This window comes from Urocitellus parryii, chromosome 5, assembly GCF_045843805.1.
Source record: "Urocitellus parryii isolate mUroPar1 chromosome 5, mUroPar1.hap1, whole genome shotgun sequence".
Classification (NCBI taxonomy): Eukaryota; Metazoa; Chordata; class Mammalia; order Rodentia; family Sciuridae; genus Urocitellus; species Urocitellus parryii.
The window spans coordinates 33,821,424-33,842,737 of NC_135535.1; the positions used below are offsets into that span (position 1 = coordinate 33,821,424).

The 21,314-nt window shown below is 30.5% G+C and overlaps 1 protein-coding gene across 1 annotated transcript in view; it reads right to left on the reverse strand.

Moving 5' to 3' along the window:
• The window catches only part of Lrriq1 (leucine rich repeats and IQ motif containing 1), a 156,370-nt gene that overhangs the window by 74,770 nt on the left and 60,286 nt on the right, over positions 1–21,314 (reverse strand). Inside the window, exons 14-17 of the mRNA XM_026391410.2 lie at positions 14,449–14,628; positions 11,961–12,410; positions 9,566–9,764; positions 1,416–1,535 (exon numbers count right to left, since the gene is read on the reverse strand). Of these exons, the coding sequence (XP_026247195.2) occupies positions 1,416–1,535; positions 9,566–9,764; positions 11,961–12,410; positions 14,449–14,628 (949 nt within the window). The remainder of the gene's footprint in view (positions 1–1,415; positions 1,536–9,565; positions 9,765–11,960; positions 12,411–14,448; positions 14,629–21,314) is intronic.

The window sequence follows — 21,314 nt, forward strand, 5'->3', positions numbered from 1 at the left end:
GTATAATTAAGAAAACAATTTAGATGTGAGCAATAGTGTTATATAAATAATAGCTTCATCTTAGTCTTTTTATTAATTCTTTTTTTTAAACTATAGATGGACACAATACCTTTATTTTATTTATTTATTTTTATGTGGTGCTGAGAATCAAACCCAGTTTCTCATACATGCTAGGCAAGTGCTCTACCACTGAGTTAAACTGCAATCCCTCATCTTAGACTTACTGATACAATATTTATGAATTCATAATTCAATATTACAGTGAAATTTGGAGACGCTTGATAAATTATGTCTGACAAACAAATAGAGAAAATACATAAAATAGATTTAACTTTTCTGACTGAATTTAAAAGAAAATATCGTATTACTGAATGTCAAAATTCTCATGATATGTGTGTGCGGGTGTGTGTGTGTGTGTGTGTGTGTGTGTGTATATATATATATATATATATATATATATATATATATATATAATTATATTTAACTCCTAGAGTTATTCACTGGATACTGGTTCCAAGACCCCAGTGGATACCTGAAACCGTGTATTGTACAAAACCCAATAGATGATATAGACAACATTGCCAGCATCACTCACTGGTTTTATAGTCCAATTCCAGGCATAATGCTAATAAAGAATTACTTGAACAAAAGCACTATGATGCTGAAAAAGTGATCTGTTAACTGTGATATCTACTAAAAAGCTAGTGGGTAGGCAGTATATACAGTGTGGATACTGTGGAGAAGATGATTCATGTCCTGAGACAAAGAGATGATTCATGTCCTGGGAAGGATGAACGGCCATATGAGGTTTTATCACACTACTCAGGACTGTGCACAGTTTCAAACTAATAAATTATTTATTCCTGGAATTTTCCATTTAATATTTTAGATCATGAATAAAGAAAAGACTTATGTACTTTTTAAATGAAGTATTAAGTTCATGAAATACAACAAAAACAAAAACAAAACAAACCAGAATCTTTTCCAGTTCAAAGAAAACTAAAGAAAAATAACAACTAAATGTAACTTGTCTTCATTGATCTGACTAAAAATGGGACATTAGTGGGATTACTGGAAAATATGAATAAAGTCAACTGGATCACAGTAATGCAGCAATGTTAATTCCAAAATTGGTAACTTTACTGTAATTACATACGACATTAGCCTCTGGAGAATCTGGTTCAAATGGTACAAGGTAATATTGTAACCATTCTATGACCACCTCTAAACATTGTACAAGATTATAGGGCAAATGAAGACAATGTTAGGAAAAGCATACTGACTCAAGTGTTACTTGGGAAAAATAAACTATAACATAACATTACTAGGATAAATACCTTAGAAACTGGTACACATCAAAATAGTGTACAGGTAATATTATAAGATAAATATTGTTTGTTGGAGTTGGTACTTACTTCATCAAATGTAAAATCCTCTAAATCTATTTCTTCATATTCTTCTTCAGATTCTTCATTTTTGATAGCTTCTAGAGCTGTTGTCAGTTTCTTTCTCAAAATAAAGCCTTTCCAAACTGCCTAAACAAAAATTTAAACTATGTTATACAGGGTTATAGATCAAACCCCAAACCAGATTCTCTATGTTATCCCATTAGAAAGATAAAACATCTTAGAACTCAGTTTAATGGCTCAATAATCTGTTTTTTGAACTTTATGTGACACTTAAAACTGTAAGATAAATTAAACGACTGCATGTGTCTGAATCTCAGGAGATTTTCTTTGTGGTAAGCAGAAAAGAATCTTTAAAACTCCCTCAACTACACATGTAGGTCAACCAATCAATTATCTGACAATTCCTCTAGGACTCATTCTAAACTAAGAAGAAAGAGATACAAAGAAAACCAATTTTGCTGATTTTCAAATGATTGTGTATAATAAGCCAAAGCATATTTAAGAAAACTTCAACATATACAAACACCCCATAACAATTAATTAATTTCATTTTAAAATAAAGTCATCACAATGAAATTAAAAATATTCAGATTACTTAATAATCTTGGAGCTGGGATGCTTTTCAAACTATACATCTAAGTATAATGAAGCTTTAGTATCTGTATATAAACATATATAGATATATACATATGTTTATATACTGCATATGAGTTTCAGAATATATTAAGCATAAAATCCAGGCAAAAAATAATTATGGTTTATTTTTCATACTACTGTTTATGAAAAAATGTATATAAATATATTACAAACATGCACATTAAATAAACATATTGAAGTATAACGCTGGCTTACATTTAAAATTAAAAGTATAAATTATAAAATTTATTTTTAATATGGTTACACACAAAGGCAGAAAACTAGGTAGAAGGCAATAGAAACTTGACTTCTCTAAATATTCTTTGCTTGGATTTGGCTTCGGAACTATGTACATGCACACTCTGAATAAATAGCTGGTTTGTCCCATTTCTATGGTCTTTGTTTATTTCTACTTTATATGTATGTATAAACCCACTCCCCTACCTCTCCTCCCTCTGCACTCCATGGAGGGGGTGGGGAGTGAAACAGTGAAAAAAAGAGCAATTATGTTAGTAGGAACCAAGAGTTTATAAAGAAAAATTGCAAATGTAAAAATTAAATAAATATCATATAGTCCCAAATGTAATTTTAAAACACCTGTATGAAACATGGTAAGTTTTTTCCTTAAAAAATTATTTTCAGTGGGGCTGGAGTTGTAGCTCAGTGGTAGGTTGCTTGCCTCATATGTGTGAGGCTCTGGGTTTGATCCTTAGCACCACATAAAAATAAAATAAAGATATTGTGTCCACCTATAACTAAAAAATAAATATTAAAAAATTTGTTTTCAAGCTCAGCACATAAAAAAAAATCTAAAAATAATGACCATATCTACATCAATTTATTCTGCTAAAATCCAGATTGGGGTCTCTGTATATTATTTCAACCAAGCAAACCAAGGATCTTTGAAGAAATTAATGATTGCAAGCCTGGGACAAAATGTCTACTAAGTGAACTTGAAACAATGTATTGTTTGTTATCAAATTATAAAGGAAGTAAAAATTTTGACTACTGAATTGTATCAAAAGGTTAACTTGAAGAAACACATTGGCCAAATAAGAAACAATTTGCACATTAACAAGAATAAATGCAATGGAAATATATACGTTTATGTACAAGATTATAGGGCAAATGAAGACTATATTAGGAAAAGCATACTGACTCAAGTGTTACTTGGGAAAAATAAACTATAATATAACATTATTTATTTATTTTTAAAGTTAATGAATTCATTATAATAATATGCATTATGGTAACCTCTGGAAGATGCTAGGAAACCTCACTGATCTAAAAATTGACAATTAAGGGAAAGTATCAAGCATTTAACCTGCCTTTCCAGGATGAACTATATAACCCAGGGTATCTAAAGAATTTATTAGAAAAAAATTTCCTGTATAGCATGTTTTAGCTAATAAACGAAGTAGCAAAAATGTACAGTATCATAATTTTACAGATCAATAATAAAATAGTTGGCATAGAAAATGTTTATAAATGGACACTAATATTCCTGAAAAGGAAGCCACCAGATATTAAGTACTTTGTTGTAATACATACCAAGATCTACAAAGTATCTTTGCTGAAAATAAACAAATCTGAATCAGATAGAATGTTAGATCTTGCTGTAGATTTACAAAAACAAATGAGCATGAGACATATTAAATGCACTGAGAACACACTGTGCAAAATTAGAGGAAGTACAAATCTATAAAGGATAAATGATCTGGCTTTTTCAGTGAATAAAACTTAAGGAAAAGAAGGGAATCGCTCTGTGTTAAACTATGAGTATCATGCAAACCAAAGGCAAAGTGCTTAATTTGCTTATATTTTGATTAAGAAAATGTTGTAAACTAACATTTTTAAAATTGGATAGGAATTCTGAATATTGATATGATATTTGGAGATACTGAAAACTAATCATCACATTTTACCAATATATTATAGGTATATATAAATCAATAGGTCATACAGAAGGTAATAATGAAATATTCATGAAAGTGTGATTTGTGTCACACAATCTAGTGATGAAGAAGAAGAGATATGTTGGGTTTTAAAAGAGTCAATATTGGCTAGTAGTTTAACAATCAACATAATTTTGTAAAGTGTAAAACTAAGCTTTTTATGATAGAACAGTTAGTAAAGTATACCAGAAAAATCTATGGAGGTGGGAATAAAACATAAATGCAATAAGAAAAATATATAGTATGCTTAAAAATGCCACAGACTAAAACAAATTAGGATTAGGGAGTAGGGAGCATTGGGAAGGGGTTGCTATTTTAAATATAGTATCCCAGGAATCCCTCATTGTATAGTTAACATTTGAATACAAGCATAGTGGATCTATGAAACACCAACCTAAGGTTCCAAACAGTGAGCAAGATTTCTGTAGATGCCCACAAGTGCCATCTTCCATGCACTTTCATTCTGTGACCAACTTGTCTGTCAAATATGAATCTGTACACATTTCATTAAGGAACATTTCAAATACATAAAAGAGCCCTGAGTACCTATGTCCCTTCAGTGTCAGTTGAAGGTCTTTTACTACTCAGACAAATCAGAAGCTGTGCTAAATCTGTTATTGCTGTCATTAATTCTCAGGCATGTAATCCTGGGTAGGACATGCAGGCTGCTGATAAAGACTGACATACAGTGTCTTACAACGGCACACTGTATCTGGAGCTGGAGGACTGTCACAAGTGATGAATCCAATTCTCAATCATGTTCATCATGATTAGTCTCTGATACAGAGTAGCAGAGATTTTCTTTTCACACCCTGTGATAAATACTTGACTTTCCCAGTGTTTCCATCCTTATCCCCAAAGACATGAGAAACCCAGGCTTCCAAGAATAGGTATAGTTATCTATCTTACTTTTAGGGTGGGGATGGCACCATCAAAAAGATTAGTTCCTCCTAACTTAAGATCTCTACCCATCTAACATGTCTGATGTGAAAATGCAATTTTTCTCTCAACTTGAGACATACCCTTCTCAAGCATTCTTTGTTCAGCTACTTCCAATTCCACTTTTTGTACATGGAAGAAATTGGTTTCAATCAAACCTCACCATCAATCTCAACAGGCTGTTTTTCAGCTTCCTCTAAGATAACCTTACACAGAAGCAAGGAATAAGGCAGACACAGTTACTCCCTCAGAAAATTTACTTTCTTTCTTTTTTTTTTTTGTTCTTGCACATGTTTCAGTCTTCAGATTCCATTCACAGACTGCAATTTATTTTCTGGGAAAAGTATGTGGTAGGTCTAGGAATCCAAGAGGGGCTTTATTCTCTAATATATTTATTGCCTAAACTATATTTCTCCTTTTCACTGATATATCTTTCTTTTTTCCTAACCTCTAGATTTGTGACTATGACTGTTATTACCACTAAGCCAGCTCAACTTCATCTGTAAAATCAAAATCATAAGTCATGAACGATTAGATCATCATTAGCCTCCTTTCTCTGATACAACGTAGTGAAGATTAAATTAAATTAGAAATTTCTTACATATACTGGTAAGACCATGACTGTCACACAATGGGCTCTCATCATTATTTCCCCAATATCCTTGCTCTATTACTTCTAGAAATTCTATTTACTTAGTTTTCCAAGTAAGGAAAGCATGTAATACTCAACATTGCTTAAAGTTAAAAAATTGAAATTGACTAATCATTTTTGCCACTAAAAAATAAATTGCAGTATAGATAATATTCCTGCTTTGTAACTTGTTATGAACAATTTTTAACTTTTTAAGAGAGTACAGGATTCTCTTAAACTGAAGAGAAGAAAATATAAATTTATTCAAGAACTTGAACAATGTTAAATGATAGAAATAGAAGATGGTGTAATTTTTTAGAGAGAGAGAATTTTTTTTAATATTTATTTTTTAGTTTTCAGTGGACACAACATCTTTATTTTATTTTTATGTCGTGTTGAGGATCAAACCCAGCCCCTCGTGCATGCCAGGCGAGCGTGCTACTGCTTGAGCCACATCCCCAGCCCCAAAGATGGTGTATTTTTGTGTAAGGAGAAACAAAATTGGAAGCACTGCTTAAAAAAGTGGCCTTAATTTCTTAACTCACTCATTTTGAAGACTATCCCCCTCTTTATGATTGCTTTCTCCCATAGAGTTGGGTCCTTATTGCACACCAGGATATGTCACATCCTCTAGATGACTAGTATATACAAGTTATCTTAGAAAGAAACATATTTTTTAAACACCTGTAATTTGGGGATTATTTATTATTATTATTTTAGATTCCTTCTTCTGGATATATTATGTTATCTTGGTTTCTTGCTTCACTTTAAAATATCTTCTCCCTAACATAGAGATAAATGGACAGATGACTTCTTGAAAGTGAAGTGCCCTTCACATTCCTTTGTCCCTGACCCTGCTCTGGCAAGGTTTAAGAATTAGGCAGACATGCTTGCTTTCCCTTGATTTTTTTTTCTCTAAGGTCATTATACTTATACACCCCCACTCTTTTATACAAATATAATGATAATATATTAAGATTAGGGATAGAACCAGTAAAATGAACAGAAAGGGCAACCTTTATTTAACTTTCAAGGACTGAGCTAAAAGATTGATTCATCATGCCTCACGATGGATCTATCCAAATGATTAGCAGGCTAGACCTTCTACAAAGCTGTAGTGTGTGTGTTTCTGGTGTGACACCTAGTGATACTTTCTTCGTGGATCTTGTAAGGTTAGAAATTCAAGTCCCATTTTTATTAGAAATATAAATGTGTTGGTAAGTAATCCTCATAATTTATTAATTTCTATTAAAAGGCATAATAGTTCTCCTGGTAATTCATTTAAAATTAGTTCATCTTTCTTACACATTCAAATTTCTTACACATTTTAATATTCTAGTTCTTTGATAGTCTAGTTGCACTGTATTTATTATTCTAGTCAAATATAATCCTTTTGTTTTTACTGCCACTATCCTTTATACTGGAATTCCACTCTTTTATATATTAACATCAATCTCTGTTTCTCAAGCTATATTTACATACTTTGGGTTGGTGTAATGTATATTAACTTAAAAATTAATTCTAGATCTCATAACAAACACTGATGGAGGCCAAAATAAAACACATAAGACAGCACTTTAACATGAAATGATTCAGGCTTTGCAGCTATTTCAGTTTAGCTTCCACAGGTTCCCAGAGGTTGTCTACATTTCAGCCAATCAGAAAATAAAAAGATATGAAGGAATGTCTGTTGGAGGTTTTTTGGGGAAGTTATACAACTTGTGAATATATTTTCTGTACATATTCCATTGACTAGTACTTTAAAAGAGGACCACAATAAACTTCAAGGGAAGCTGGGAAACCAACTTGGCCAATATGCCAGGAAGAAGTAAAGAATGGAAATTTTAGTCAGCAGAAAGCAGCTTCCCACTCATTCTTCATGAAATCTTCAATCTTTCTAAAACTAGGATATTTTTCCACATTATGCTGTGTTCCAAGGATGTTTAGGCAGTCTAGAATTTATATTTTATGATAAGTAATTCAACAAACTAGATAATTATGCCCAGAAAGAGAAAAAGTGGTTGAATTCAGTGAGTTGACTATTATGATGTACCATAAAAGAAACTTGCCCTAAATTACAAAGAAAGACTAAATTATGCTTCTTTTTATTACAGATACAAAAAAGCTCACCAAGTGATGTCTTTCAGTGATATTAGTTACTAATATAGACACTTTCATAAGGTAATGGACTTCTCCTTATTGAGACGAATGAAGAAAAGTTGACTACTCATTAATTATTAATGCTGAAAAATGCATTGCACACATCCAATAATGAGGGGAATTTGGGCTGCATGACATCTACATTCCTTATGCAACAGAATAATATTTGAGATAGAAATTAGATTTTTTCTCACTTTTTCTCAAAGTTTCCTTCAATCAACTGCACTACCCTCATTTCTATCATTATCTGGCAGCAGTACCAGCTTTGTCTATTCACTGCTCTCAGGAGGAATATGTTCAAAAAAATTAAGTAATTTAAAATACTGGATATATTCATTATAGCCAAGGCAGAGGGGATTCTCTTGAAAACTATAGCCTTAAAAGAAGGGATAGAAAATTTAGAGAAAAGATTCTCTCTTTTATTTTCTTAAATTTAAGGTTATTATTCCAGTTGTTTGTGCCAAATACCTAGAAGGCATCCCTGATTCCTCCTTATCTCTTATACATCATATGCCTATACATTAACTTTATCAGCTTTTCCTTCCAAAATGCATGTCAGATCTTCAAGATAAATCAGTATAGTCTAGAATGTGATAATCTTATTACTTCCACTGCAAAGATTTTGATCTGTATCACCATTATTTCTTCTTGGGATACTGCAATAACCTCCCAACTCATTTTTCTGCTACTACTGCTGCCTCCTATAATATATTTGCAACGTAAAGTGAGCTTAATCATGTCAGTCCATGATTAACCTTTTTAAAGTCCTTGAATGTCTTTCTGAATCATAGAAATAAAGCCAAAGTCTTATACAATAATCTATGACTTATAAATCCTATTTGTTTTCCCTTTTATCATTTTCCAGTCACACAATCATTTTGCTATTCTATAAACACTGTATTTTATTAATTCAGGACTTTGGAACCTGATATTCCTTTATCTGGAATATCCTTCCCCTAGATAGCCCATGGCTTAGTCTTTGACTCCAGTGTCACATTTTATGGTCTTCCATATCCATTCTATCTAAAAGTCTAAACTTCCCTTTGATATTCCTATCCTGCTTTATATTTCACCTTGATTCTTATTATTAACATGAACATTCACTAGCAAGATTTTTATGTCAAAAATATTTGATAAATGTATGAATAAAGGGCAATGCTAAATTTTTGTTCAGTTAATTATCATTCAATTGAGGCACAGTACCACAGATATTTGCACATCTTATTATATATTTATTTAGTTTATGTTTGCCTCTTTCATCAGAATGTAAATGCCTTTTTAGCACAAATTTGTTTATGGTTTTATATTCTATGGCTAGAAAATTACCCATCAAATTGAAAAAAAGAATGAATAAATAAAAAAGAATATAATCTAGTTAAAATTCAGTTTGACATATGGTCTTGGTGACATTGACTAAATCTATGTACTGCTCTCTTTCTGAATTTTTAAATAAAATGGGTATTTGAAGACCTTTAACAATTATTTTGATAGACTTCTAGAAATAACTACAAATTGGGTCAAATGAGACCTGCTTGGGCTAACCAAATCTTAACAATTTGATAAATGACATGTTTGAGGAGATATTTTAAATATGACTGTGTGGTTCACCTTGACACAGCCAGAAAAATGCTATTTCAGTTTTAAAAACTATTCCTTCAATCTAGATACTAGGCAGAACCACAGCCAATCTACAACTAACCTACAGCCTGTATGTCACACGTCATGTAACTGTAAATCACTTAGATTTCGGGGTTGTTTTTAAACAGAATAATCTAGTGAAAGATGACCAATAAATCTTTCATGACTAACCATGTTATCAAAAGATTAAAATTAACCTGAATAAGAACAGCAGCCTTCTCCCTCTGTTCTTGGATATTCATAGTATTTTTTCTTTTTTCTTTCTTCAAAATAGTCTGAATATTGATGAAGGAATTTGGCAGGGGTTCTACTGCAGCAGTATGCCTCCGTGTAGAGAAATTGATCTGTGTGCGCACAAGGTAACCACGCCAGTGTGCCTGGATTACTACCGCTGCCCTGCTACAAAAAGGAGAAAGAAAAGTTTTAATCTGCATGAATATACACTTGTACATAAGAGGTGTTCATTACCTATATTTTAAACATGAACTGCATATAGTGCTCCTTAAAACAAAGACCCTTCTTTTGTCTAACTCTAGTTATAGAAGAAATAAAATATGTAAACCTTCAAATTTAAAGTAGCGAATAGGCCAATATTAATGCAAGAGATACAGGTAAAGGGGGGTTTTGTTTATTTCTTTAAGAGAAATATAATAGAGATTTTGCATGATACTAAGGATTTTGATCTGGGTAGAGGGTGACAATGAGAAGAGACAAATAAATACTTAAAATACCCTCTTAAAGCCCAAAAATAAAGTCTAATGTTCTCCTAGCCCATGCCTACTTGCCAATTTCAGGCAAAAAATTAGTCAGTGCTGTGGTTTTCATATCCCCCTATGATATGCAGCAATAAAAGAAAAGTGTGATGAATATCTATGCAGCAATAAAAGAAAGGTGTGATGAATATGTACACTGATAATAAATGAGTACATGCTGTGTTTATCACTTAACTCTTTCTTTTTTTTTCTTTTTTTATTACACAGACACTAGAATGGCAATGTGTAAATCAATGGAAGTTTAACTCTTTCTAATTGGAATTTTTCCCTTTCCCATAAAGATTACTGTCTTACTCTTATTCTCTTTTCAAATTCTTGAATTTGGATTAAAAGATATAAGGTGGAGAAAGGATTCTATTTTCCAATGTTCTCTTGAAACAGTTTTCAATAGTTTTGTAATTTATCAAATCCAATGAAATTTTGTCCTTCCCTCATACAATCTGGTTTAAGACAAAGTCTACTTAAGGAATTCTTTCTATCATACATGACCATAGTTTATTTGTGGGAATTTAGAAAAGTAATAATACAATTATTTGCTAATGCTAGTTTGATTTATTATTGTATTACTATCATCATCATAATCATCATCTTTTCTTAGCAAATATCATAAAGTAAGAAATATCCTTAGCATAAGTGTATTCATAAATCAGGCTTAGGAAACTTTGACATAGCCTAAAGTACATCTTTCTGAATTATTAAATGGCAAATTTTAGTAGGTGAGTATACATTTTCTTTTCCTTTATTCTTGAAGTCTTTGATTTACATCTCTGTTTTCACTTATTCATCCCTACATACTATTATCCTTTAACTACTTTATTTATCATTCAGAAATTCCAAGTATTATTTATATAAAATTTCAATAGGCAATGTCTGCAGTGTTTGGAGCAAAAGCAATCAATTAAATAAATCAGTAAAGTATAAATCAGGAAACAGTAAAGCCATTTTTAAATAAAATATTATTTCTATAATAGGCAATAAACATCAGTTTTAGGATATTAAACTATTTAACAACTCCCAGAAAGGAAATCACTGCATACACTGATAACTTCTCAAAGTAGGAAGACTGGGGAAAGCAAAAATAGCTACTGTGATATTCTGACTCCTTCCCTGTTCAGCTCAGCACCAATCACTGTCAGAAAAGCTGAGTCTGACATTTTTTCTCTCTCATTGGCTAGACACGAAGGAAAAAAAAAACAAAAAAAAGAGATCAAGAAGTTGATAGGCCAAAGTGAAAATCAACCTTTGCTGGTTCAATAAGCAATAAAAGCCAGCCATTAGCCTTCAAATATAAAAGTGTTTAATAATTGCAAGGAATTTTATGTGATTAATCATGAAGATTAGTTTTGTACCTTACAAAACTGTTATGCCAAGAAAATTACAGTATACAAATATCTGCACATATGCTTATTAAATGTTTTACTACAGTTGGAAAATACTTAGCAAATACAAAGGTATAGTTTTTAAATAAATTACTTGATTATTCAGAAAGTATCATTTAATTATTTTAGAATATAATATTTTATTTCTCTTTCAAATTATCTCAGTTATTTAGAAATTAGAAGGCAAGAAAAATTTCACATTTACTCAATTTTAATGAAGTAATACTAGAAATCAAATCAAAACTAGACAAAGTTTAATCAAATTAATCTGCATGGTGATTAATTTGTACACATCATAAAAACATAGTTAAGGGAATTGATATAAAATATTATAGTGATTTAAACCTTGACCAATTTATTATTTAGCACCATTGACTTAATATCATCCATCAAAAATAGTAAATATAACATCTGCAAAGAATATGACTTACAAATCTTACATTTTTTCACTCTGTTCCATATGCTGGTGATTCCTCAGCAGAGAATTTGTCGTTTCTGTTTCCATGAATGAACTTCTTTTGGTGGGGATGCTTTTTGTCTTACCATCTTCTTTCTTCAGGCCTACTAATTTTTCCCGGCTTCTTTCTTCCACAACTTCATATGCAGAGGAGTAGCTTATTGGGGAATTATTAAAGCAAGGGTCCATCCACTGCTCAGAAATTCCTGGTGAGTCTGTTCTATGTTTGTTGGTGCTAGAGTGGAAGACTTCATCTTGCAGTATGAAGTCACTGCTTGGAATGGCCAAATGATTTTTCTGGGTTTCTGATTCATCTCTCTTAGTGATACTTATATCCCCATGTTCATGTGCATATCTGCATTCATTACTAAGTGTCATCAATTTCTTAAAATAATAACAGAAATTTTCTGCAGTATCTAAGGTGAACACATCCCTGAACAAATAAATGATGAGACCATTTAGTATTAAATACTATTCAGTAAGTATAAAACTTTAATAGATTTTGCAAATAAATTTTGTTACATGGCCTAAAATGAACATTAAAATTAATTAAAACATTCACTTTAAATTACTTCTAGTTATTTATAAAATTCACATCATTATAAACAAAATCTTAAAATGTTTTTTTTATTTAATTTAGAACTGTCAGTCCAGACAAAATGTCTGGAAGATTTAGGACCATTTTTATTCAAGATATTTTTGGTACAACTGAATGAGAAAAATTCATGCTTTTATTACCATAAACATGAGAAATCATGGCTGCCTAAATTTGGAGAAGTTATTTATGAAATAAATTTAAAAAGTACTTTCTACATTGACTCTTGCCACACAAAATATTTGTATTGGACTTTTAAACAAAGAATTTATGTTATGGGAAAGTTTGTATTTCTATTTTTCTTTGGAAAAACAATCCATTGCAAAGAGATTTCAAATATTTTAAGACATAAATAGGTGAGATTCTCTTAAAAAATTGTGGATTTCTCTTTTGTATATTGTGATTTATGTAATTACTCAAACTTTCATGTGTTTGTCAGTTATGAAGCCCCCAATAACAAATGTAAAGGATACATGAGCATTATTCTTAGAGACATTTTATTTATCTTCCTTTAAATGTATCATATTTTGAAAATGTTTTACTTATTTCAAACATATATTTTATGGATATATTTAATATATAGTCACAAGTTTGTTTATTTTTTCTTCTGAAATAATGCACTATATAAAAATATTTCATCACAACAAACAAAATGGAAGCTATAATTATTTCCTAATAATGTAAAGATAATTAGATAGTTTCTGTGTTTGTAAAGTTAATTACTAGGCATTAGCAAAGATTTCTTCAATATATTTTTCATATTTTGTATTTTACTCATTTTATTTACTAAAAATTAGAAAAGGTACACAGTGATATCAAATGTTTATGGTAAGGTGCTGAATTCACTGATACAGTGCATTTTATTTTTCCTGTTATAAGGGAGACTCATCATAAGTGAAAAAAATGTGAAAACATTTCTTGTAGCTTATTTGTATTTTATGAAGAAATGCAAATTTTAAAATCCAGTTTTAAAAAGATCAATTATAATTCTATTTATTTATTTATTTATTTATTTATTACCATGGATTGAACCCAGGGATACTCAACCACTAAGCCACATCCCCATCCCTTTTTTTTTATATTTTTAAATTTAGAGACAGGGTCTCTCCAGTTGCTTAGGGTCCCACTAAGTTGTGGAGGCTGGCTTGAACTTGCAATACTCTTGCTTCAAGCAGCCTCCTGAGCTGTATAGGTGTACACTACCACACCCAGCTTATAATTCATTCATTGTAATTCCACCAGGATTCAAGGTGGGGTGGGGAAAAGAAAGTTCTCTTTCTTCAATATTTGGTTACGATTCAGCTTCTGTGCTCTGAATACATGTAAGAGTTGACTGCATTTTTCCAGTGTGGTGCTGTAATACCTTAATATATACATATATTTAGTACATGTATCTTAAAATTTGGTCCTGTAATACCTTAATATACACATATATTTATTATATGTACCTTAAAATTTAATATATATTATAAAACTTGTTTTACTCAATTGTAACATTTTATTTACCTAATTTTCTTTTATGTTAATCTGTGAATTCTTTGAGGATAGTCTTGCCCATAATAATTGTTAAATAAATTTACAACTGATTATTGATAATAGAATGAATGTTTTCAGTGTCTTGAAACATTTTTCAAGTTTCTATTTGTTTTATCTAATATTTTAGCATTGAAATATATCAAATTACACTCAAAATATATATTGATATATTTCTAAGAATAAAATCATGATGTCTAGAAGTTTTTCTAAAGGTAGAATATCCCCTGGAACACACTGATTTAAAGCAAAAACAGCATGGTTGTGACAATCAGCATATTTAAAAATTATGTGTATATTTTACTTTATTTTAAATACTACCAGGAGGAGATAAGAATCTTACCTATTTCCATTGACATACTTTTCACTTAGTAAGTTGAATTCTCGAATTTGGGACTGACAAAATGCAAGCAAATGTCTTGATTCTAGATGACAGTGTTCTTGAGTGTGGATTTCTGAATGAGAGTTTACCGTATCACCATTAAGGATTTTTAGAGAAGGTAACACTTCAAGTAGAGAATGCCTATTAGAAATAGAAAACAAAATGTTAATCTTGATATGAAGAGTACATACTTAAAAATTACCATATGTCTAAGACATAAATAAGCACACAGTGTATTTCTCAGAAAATGCAATTGATTTTGCAGAGAAAAACGTACAGTTTGTTTAAAATTTACAGTATCCTAACATGCACAAAGTAAGTTTTAGAGCTCCTGATGTGCATTTTATCATATTCTTCAAAAATGCACATAGGAAAATCAAAAGTAGAAACTTATGCTGGAATTGGAAATATAAAAGGCTGTATTATGAAAAGAATGATAATATGAGATAAACTCTTACTTTGCAGATAATTAAAATAATATTGCTGAAAGTTACCATTTTCTTCAGAAATAGAGATGAATTTTCATTGTCTTAGTAAAATGTAGTGACAAAAGGCCTAATACAAAAGAGTTAGGAGATAACTTTCATAATCTGGAACACCTAAAATTACATTTTCTCCCAAATCTTGATAAGGATTGTAATTATAACAATTATCAAAATGTGATCAAAAGTCTGTAAGAAGGGTGGGGATTGTGGCTCAGTGGTAGAGCGCTTGCCTGGCACATGTGAGACCCTGGGTTCGATCCTCAGCACCACATAAAAAAAATGAACAAGTGAAATAAAGGTGTTGTGTCGAACTACAACTAAAAAATAAAATATTAAAAAAGTCTGTAACAATTTAAAAGACAAATTATACTTAAAAAAGTCAGAAAGCAAGAGTTTTCCATTAATCCTAGTCTTTAAGAAATAATTGCCCAAATCTTACACAAAATAGTGTAGTAATCTTTACACAATGATGCTAATGGTCACTAGGGAAAAGTGGACTCAATGAACAAGACTCCAATTTTTAAGAATTAATTGGTCCTTTGAGGAAATCTACAAAACCCTGATGAAAGATTCCAAAGAAAAATACATAAAAGGAAAGATATCCCATATTCACAGGTAAGAAAACTTAGTATTGACAAGATGTCAGTTCTTCTTCTATTGATCTAAGGATTCAACTTAATCCAAAATCAAATCCCAGCAAGTTTTTGTATACATTAATAAATCTATTCTAAAGTTTATGTATAGATGCAAAAAATTAGAATAGCTAACATAATATTAAAGAAGAAAAAGTTAAGGGACTGACACTGTCCAACTCCGAGACTGAATTGGACAATTACAATAACCAAGATAGTAAGGTAATAGGTAAAAAATAAAAAGAGACAAATATAGCAACAGAATAGAATATATAGGCCAGAAAATAGAGAAATAGAATGATCTGATCTTTGACAAAAGAGAAAAGGCAGTATAATGAAGCAAAGATTGCATTTTCAACAAATGGTTCTAGACTAGTTGGACTCCCACACTTAAAAAATATGAATCTAGACAAACCTTAAATCCTTCACAAAACATTAACTCAAAATTGATAAAAGAAGTGAATGTAAAATGTGAAAGTATAAAATTCCTATAAGATAACATAGGAGAAAAACCTAGATAACTTTGGATATGGGATGACTTTTTAGATCAAACATCAAACATTTGATCAATGAAAAAAATCAATAAGATAAACATGTTATTAAAGACTTCTATTCTATCAAAAGACTATGTCAAGAAAGTGGGAAAACAAGCTAAAGAGTAGGAGGAAATAATTGAAAAATATAGGGTTGATAAAAGACTATTATTCAGTATATACAAAGAACAATGAAAAGTCAACAATAAGAAAATGCACAGATTAATTAAAATATGGGCAAGAGACCTGACCAGATATACTCATTAAAGAAAGCATAGAGATGGTTTTTAAAAAGTAGGAAAATATATACATCATAATAATTTTGAAGTGCAAATTAAAATAACCATAATATATTACTATACATTTTAGAAAGGCCAAATTTTGAAACACTGATAATAACAAATGAAAGTAAACATGTAAAGCAAAGAAAATCTTCCTTGTTGGTGGGAATGCAAAATTACATAGTCACTGTGGAAGACAATTTAAACATTTCTTATGAAATACTTTCATCCTTACCATATGATTCAGCAATAGTACTTATTAGTATTTACTGAAATGAATTAAAAATTTGTGACTTCTAAAGTGCAAGAAGTAAAATCAAGAATCAATAAATGGGATGGATTCAAACTAAAAAGCTTCTTTTCAACCAAAAATCTTGGGATAAAATCTTTACCACATGCACCTCAAATACAGCATTAATCTACAGGATATATAAAGAACTAAAAAATCAACACCAAAAAAAAAAAAAAAAACAACTCAATCAACAAATGGGCTAAGGAACTGAACAGACACTTCACAGAAGAAGAAATACAGTCAACAAAAATATGAAAAAATGTTCATCATCTGAAATGCAAATCAAACCTTAAAATTTCATCTCACTCTAGTCAGAATGGTAATTATCAAGAATACAAGCAACAATAAATGTTGGTGAGGATGTGGGGAAAAAGATACGCTCATACATTGCTGGTGGGACTGCAAATTGGTACAACCACTCTGAAAAGCAGTATAGAGATTCCTCAGAAATCTTATAATGGAACCACCATTTGACCCAGCTATCCCACTCCTTGGTCTATACCCAAAGGATTTTAAACCAGCATACTACGCCCTTTAACAGATAAATGGATAAAGAAAATGTGGTACATATACACAATTGAATATTACTCATAATATGAAATTATGCCATAAAGAAGAATGAAATTATAGCATTTTCCAGTAAATAGATGGAGCTGGAATATTTCATGCTAAGTGGAATAAGCCAAACTGAAAAAACCAAAGACCAAATGTTTTTTTCTGATAAGCGAGTGCTAATCCATATTGGGGGTAGGAGGTAGGGAAAAATGAAGGGACTTTGAATTGTGCAGAGGAGAGTGAGAAGAGGGGAGTGGGTGTTAGGATGGGAAGGATTTGGAATGAGACATATATACATGTATGATTACACTAGTGGTGACTCTGCACCATGTTCAGTCATAGGAAGGATAAATTGTGCTCTATCAGTGTACAATGTGTCAAAATGCATTCTACTGTCATGTATTACTAACTAGAACAAATTAAAAAATAAAATTAAAAAACTATGTCCACATCAAAATCTGCAGAGATCTTTATACTGGCTTTATTTATAGTTACCAAAACATAAAAGCAACCAAAATGTCCTTCAGGAGATGTGTGGATAAAGAATCTGTGGTATAAATAGCCAATGGATATTATTAAGTGCTAATAAAAGGTGAACTATAAAGCTAGGATATGGGGAAAATTAAATTCATCTAAAAAGATTACATATACTGTTAAACTATATAACATTTAGGTAAAGGTAAAATTATGAAGACAGTAAGATCACTGGTTGTCATAGGGTGGAATTGGGAGACAAGGATAGAGAGAACACAAATTTTTAGGGCAGTCAGTGGAAGTATTCTATATGATACAACAATGGTAGGTAAATGCCACTAAACATTTGTCAAGAGTCACAGAACATAAAGTAGCAGATTAAACCCCAATGTGAAGTATGAATTTGGGGTAACAATACCTTGTCAATGCATTTCCTTGATTGTGACAATTGTACCACTTTGGGCAGGATGTTAATAATGGGAGAGGTGGTGCATGTGTGGTTATGGGGTATGTGGAACTCTTTGTACTTTATGCTCATTTTTCTGTAAATCTATAACTGCTTCAAAAATAAATTTTATTAATCAGAAAAGATAAACAATTATTTGACACAGGAGGAGGGGTGACAGGGTAAGATTACTAATATGGTTAAGATTTAAAAGGGAAAATTCCAATGAAAACACTAGTATCAGTTATTCCTACTGGTAGACAGTATAGGCTGGTTAACATATTCATTTATATAAACCAAGTTGGAAAACAAAACATTAATAGTTTCTTCTCATGGAAGATATGACCTGCAAAGAAAAAATGCATAGGGTTAATCAAAGCCATAAGGCACACCTGCATATAATTGCAATTTATGTAATCTTGAAACTGAATTAAAGATAATAACGAATTAATCTTCCTCCATGACAACAACAAAAAAATAGAAAATTTCTTTATTTACCAAGGATAGAGATGGTTACCTCCCCAAATTGCCTTTATCCCTTTCCAAAAAAAAACATCTTTTTTGCTTACTAATATTTAAATAAGAAAAGAGGGAAAACAATTTAGGTCTCATTCTTTAAGGGAATTATCATATACCTTACAATGTTAGATAGCTAAAAAGCTTTGTCATTGTGCTAATAAAACTTTGAAAGAATTAAGAATATTTGGATACATATATTTTGAACCTATTTAGGAAACTTGAAGTTACCAATGTTTACCAAATCATGAACTGCCACATTTACCATAAGGGGTATATGAAGGGCATATATTGTGTTTCTGGTTGCATTCAATTAAGGATATGGTTCAAAAGCCAAATGTTATATTAATATAATAGCTAATCATCACAGTGGTGACAAGATAATCAGAGGTAATCACCAAAAAGATGAAATATTAAATACTACATAAAATCTTTGATTAGGTTCTCATCATAAAAGCAAAAGTCATTATCTGAAATTTAAGTTATTAATAATCAAAATAGATGAAGAGATCAATTATCCATATTCCACACTATTCTACCCTGCAAATTTGTTTATTACATTAGCCATGAGGCTACATTGTGTTGTTATTAAGTTTCCATCAAACTACCAAGTTTTTTAAAGATATGACTGAAAGGTCAAAATAAATGATCTAGTTAAAATCATAATATATTAGGTATGAAATAATGATGCTTTTGAGATAGATAGTAAAAGAAATTAAGTTGAGAATGTGTCTATGTTCCTTTAACATTAAAAACAGATATTCTGATTCTTTGTATTGTTTCTTTAGGTTCTACTTCTTAAACTGTAGATAAGCAATCATAAAGTTTTGACAACTTGATGGAAGCATTCTTGAGCATAACCATCTCATAACCAGTGTTTTTTAATTCTTTGGGTACCAACCAAATTTCCGTCTGATGCCTTGGGGACCTGACTGGCAGAAGGAAGGAGGTATGTTCATAATACTCTCTAGTCTTTGAAAGAAAAAATGTATAGATGATAAGGAAAATCTCCTCCTTCCCAGAAATTATCCAAAAATAATTTATGACAAAATTAAAAATCTTTTTAAACCAATCTAATAAAATTCTAGAGGCAAGAATATAATTTGTTTTAATACATTAAGATTAATTAATATAGATTAATGAACAAATATATTACAAGTATATTTAATTTAACAAAATAATCTTTATGTTCCATACAGCCAAAATAATAAAAAGTAAAATAAGTTTAAAGATAATTTGGCACATTAGGTATGTAATTAGCTATTCCTACTCATATTATATGGTAGTTGTTCATATAGAATTGACACCAGATTAGCAAGGGACAAATTGATGGTTTTATCATCAAATACTCTATTTACTCTATTTTCGACATAGTCATCATTAAGTATGATATTTTAGCTATGGAGAATAAATCTAGTGAATATGAGTTAACAGGGCTTGAATTTTTATATCAGAAATTTTGATGTTACATTGATTACCTTTATATAAAATAGTTTCCAAATGGTTTATTTTAGCCATAATGTTTTGAAGATATTTTTCAATGTAAAAATTTACTTGGATCTTCACAACTGTAACAATAGCTTGAAATTTATGAATTATATAATAAATATCCAGATTGAAATTACTGTTTTATTTAAAATATTTTTTCTTTAATTTTATTTTAGAGAAACATTCCTCAAGCCTGCATAAGATAGCAGTACATGGATTAGCTTTAAGTTCAAAATGCAGACGTTCAGGAATTTATGGTGAATATATTAGAAAGTGCTGTAATAATTTGATTAATGTTGGAAATGAAGTATAAGAATACTGTGAGACCTCAAGATTAGTTTTTCCAGCTGGGCTTTTCCTAGTCAAGGGCAGAATCAATATTTCATTTAGTGAAAACTTCCCAGTGAATATTCTGCCACTTAAGAAGGTCTATTAATCAACAGTGAATGAAACAAATTCCCATAGGAGATTTCAAACTGAGTCTGTAGATTAAGCTTTAGAAAGAGATTTTTTAGTACATCAGTTTTGTCTGTGTTATCACTGGCTAGACATGAAAGTAAGAACCCAACTGGGAAAATCTATAACTAATCCCTTTGTTGGTACCAAGGGGGTTACATAAAGTTCACTGAAACACACTGCTTAAAGTCTGAGTTTGTCCTTTCACTCACAAATCGATGTTTTATAGATTTCTAGATTTTAATCCTTTAAATAAATGAATTTCTTCTTTCAATTAATGAAAGGTGCATTAGACTAACTGATCTAAGTAAAATAAGTGGCATTTAGTTCAGAAAAGTTCATTTCAACATAGGAATTATAACAGTCAAATAAATGTACATATCTACACTATAAAAACAATTAATTTTCTTTCATTATTGATTATTTCTCATTAAATACTTCCTTTTAAACCAAAAAGCACATCTTAAGACAATAATTTATGAATATATTTATGAAAATATAACAAATTTATTTCAATATATTTTACCACCAGCATTTTAATGCAATAAAATAACTTTCATGCTTCATACAAACAAAATAATTTTAAAAATTCAAAAATTATTTGGGACATTAGGTTTGTTTATAGTTGCTACAACTGGTAATGTATCAGCTGTGTGGATAAAAAGTGGTA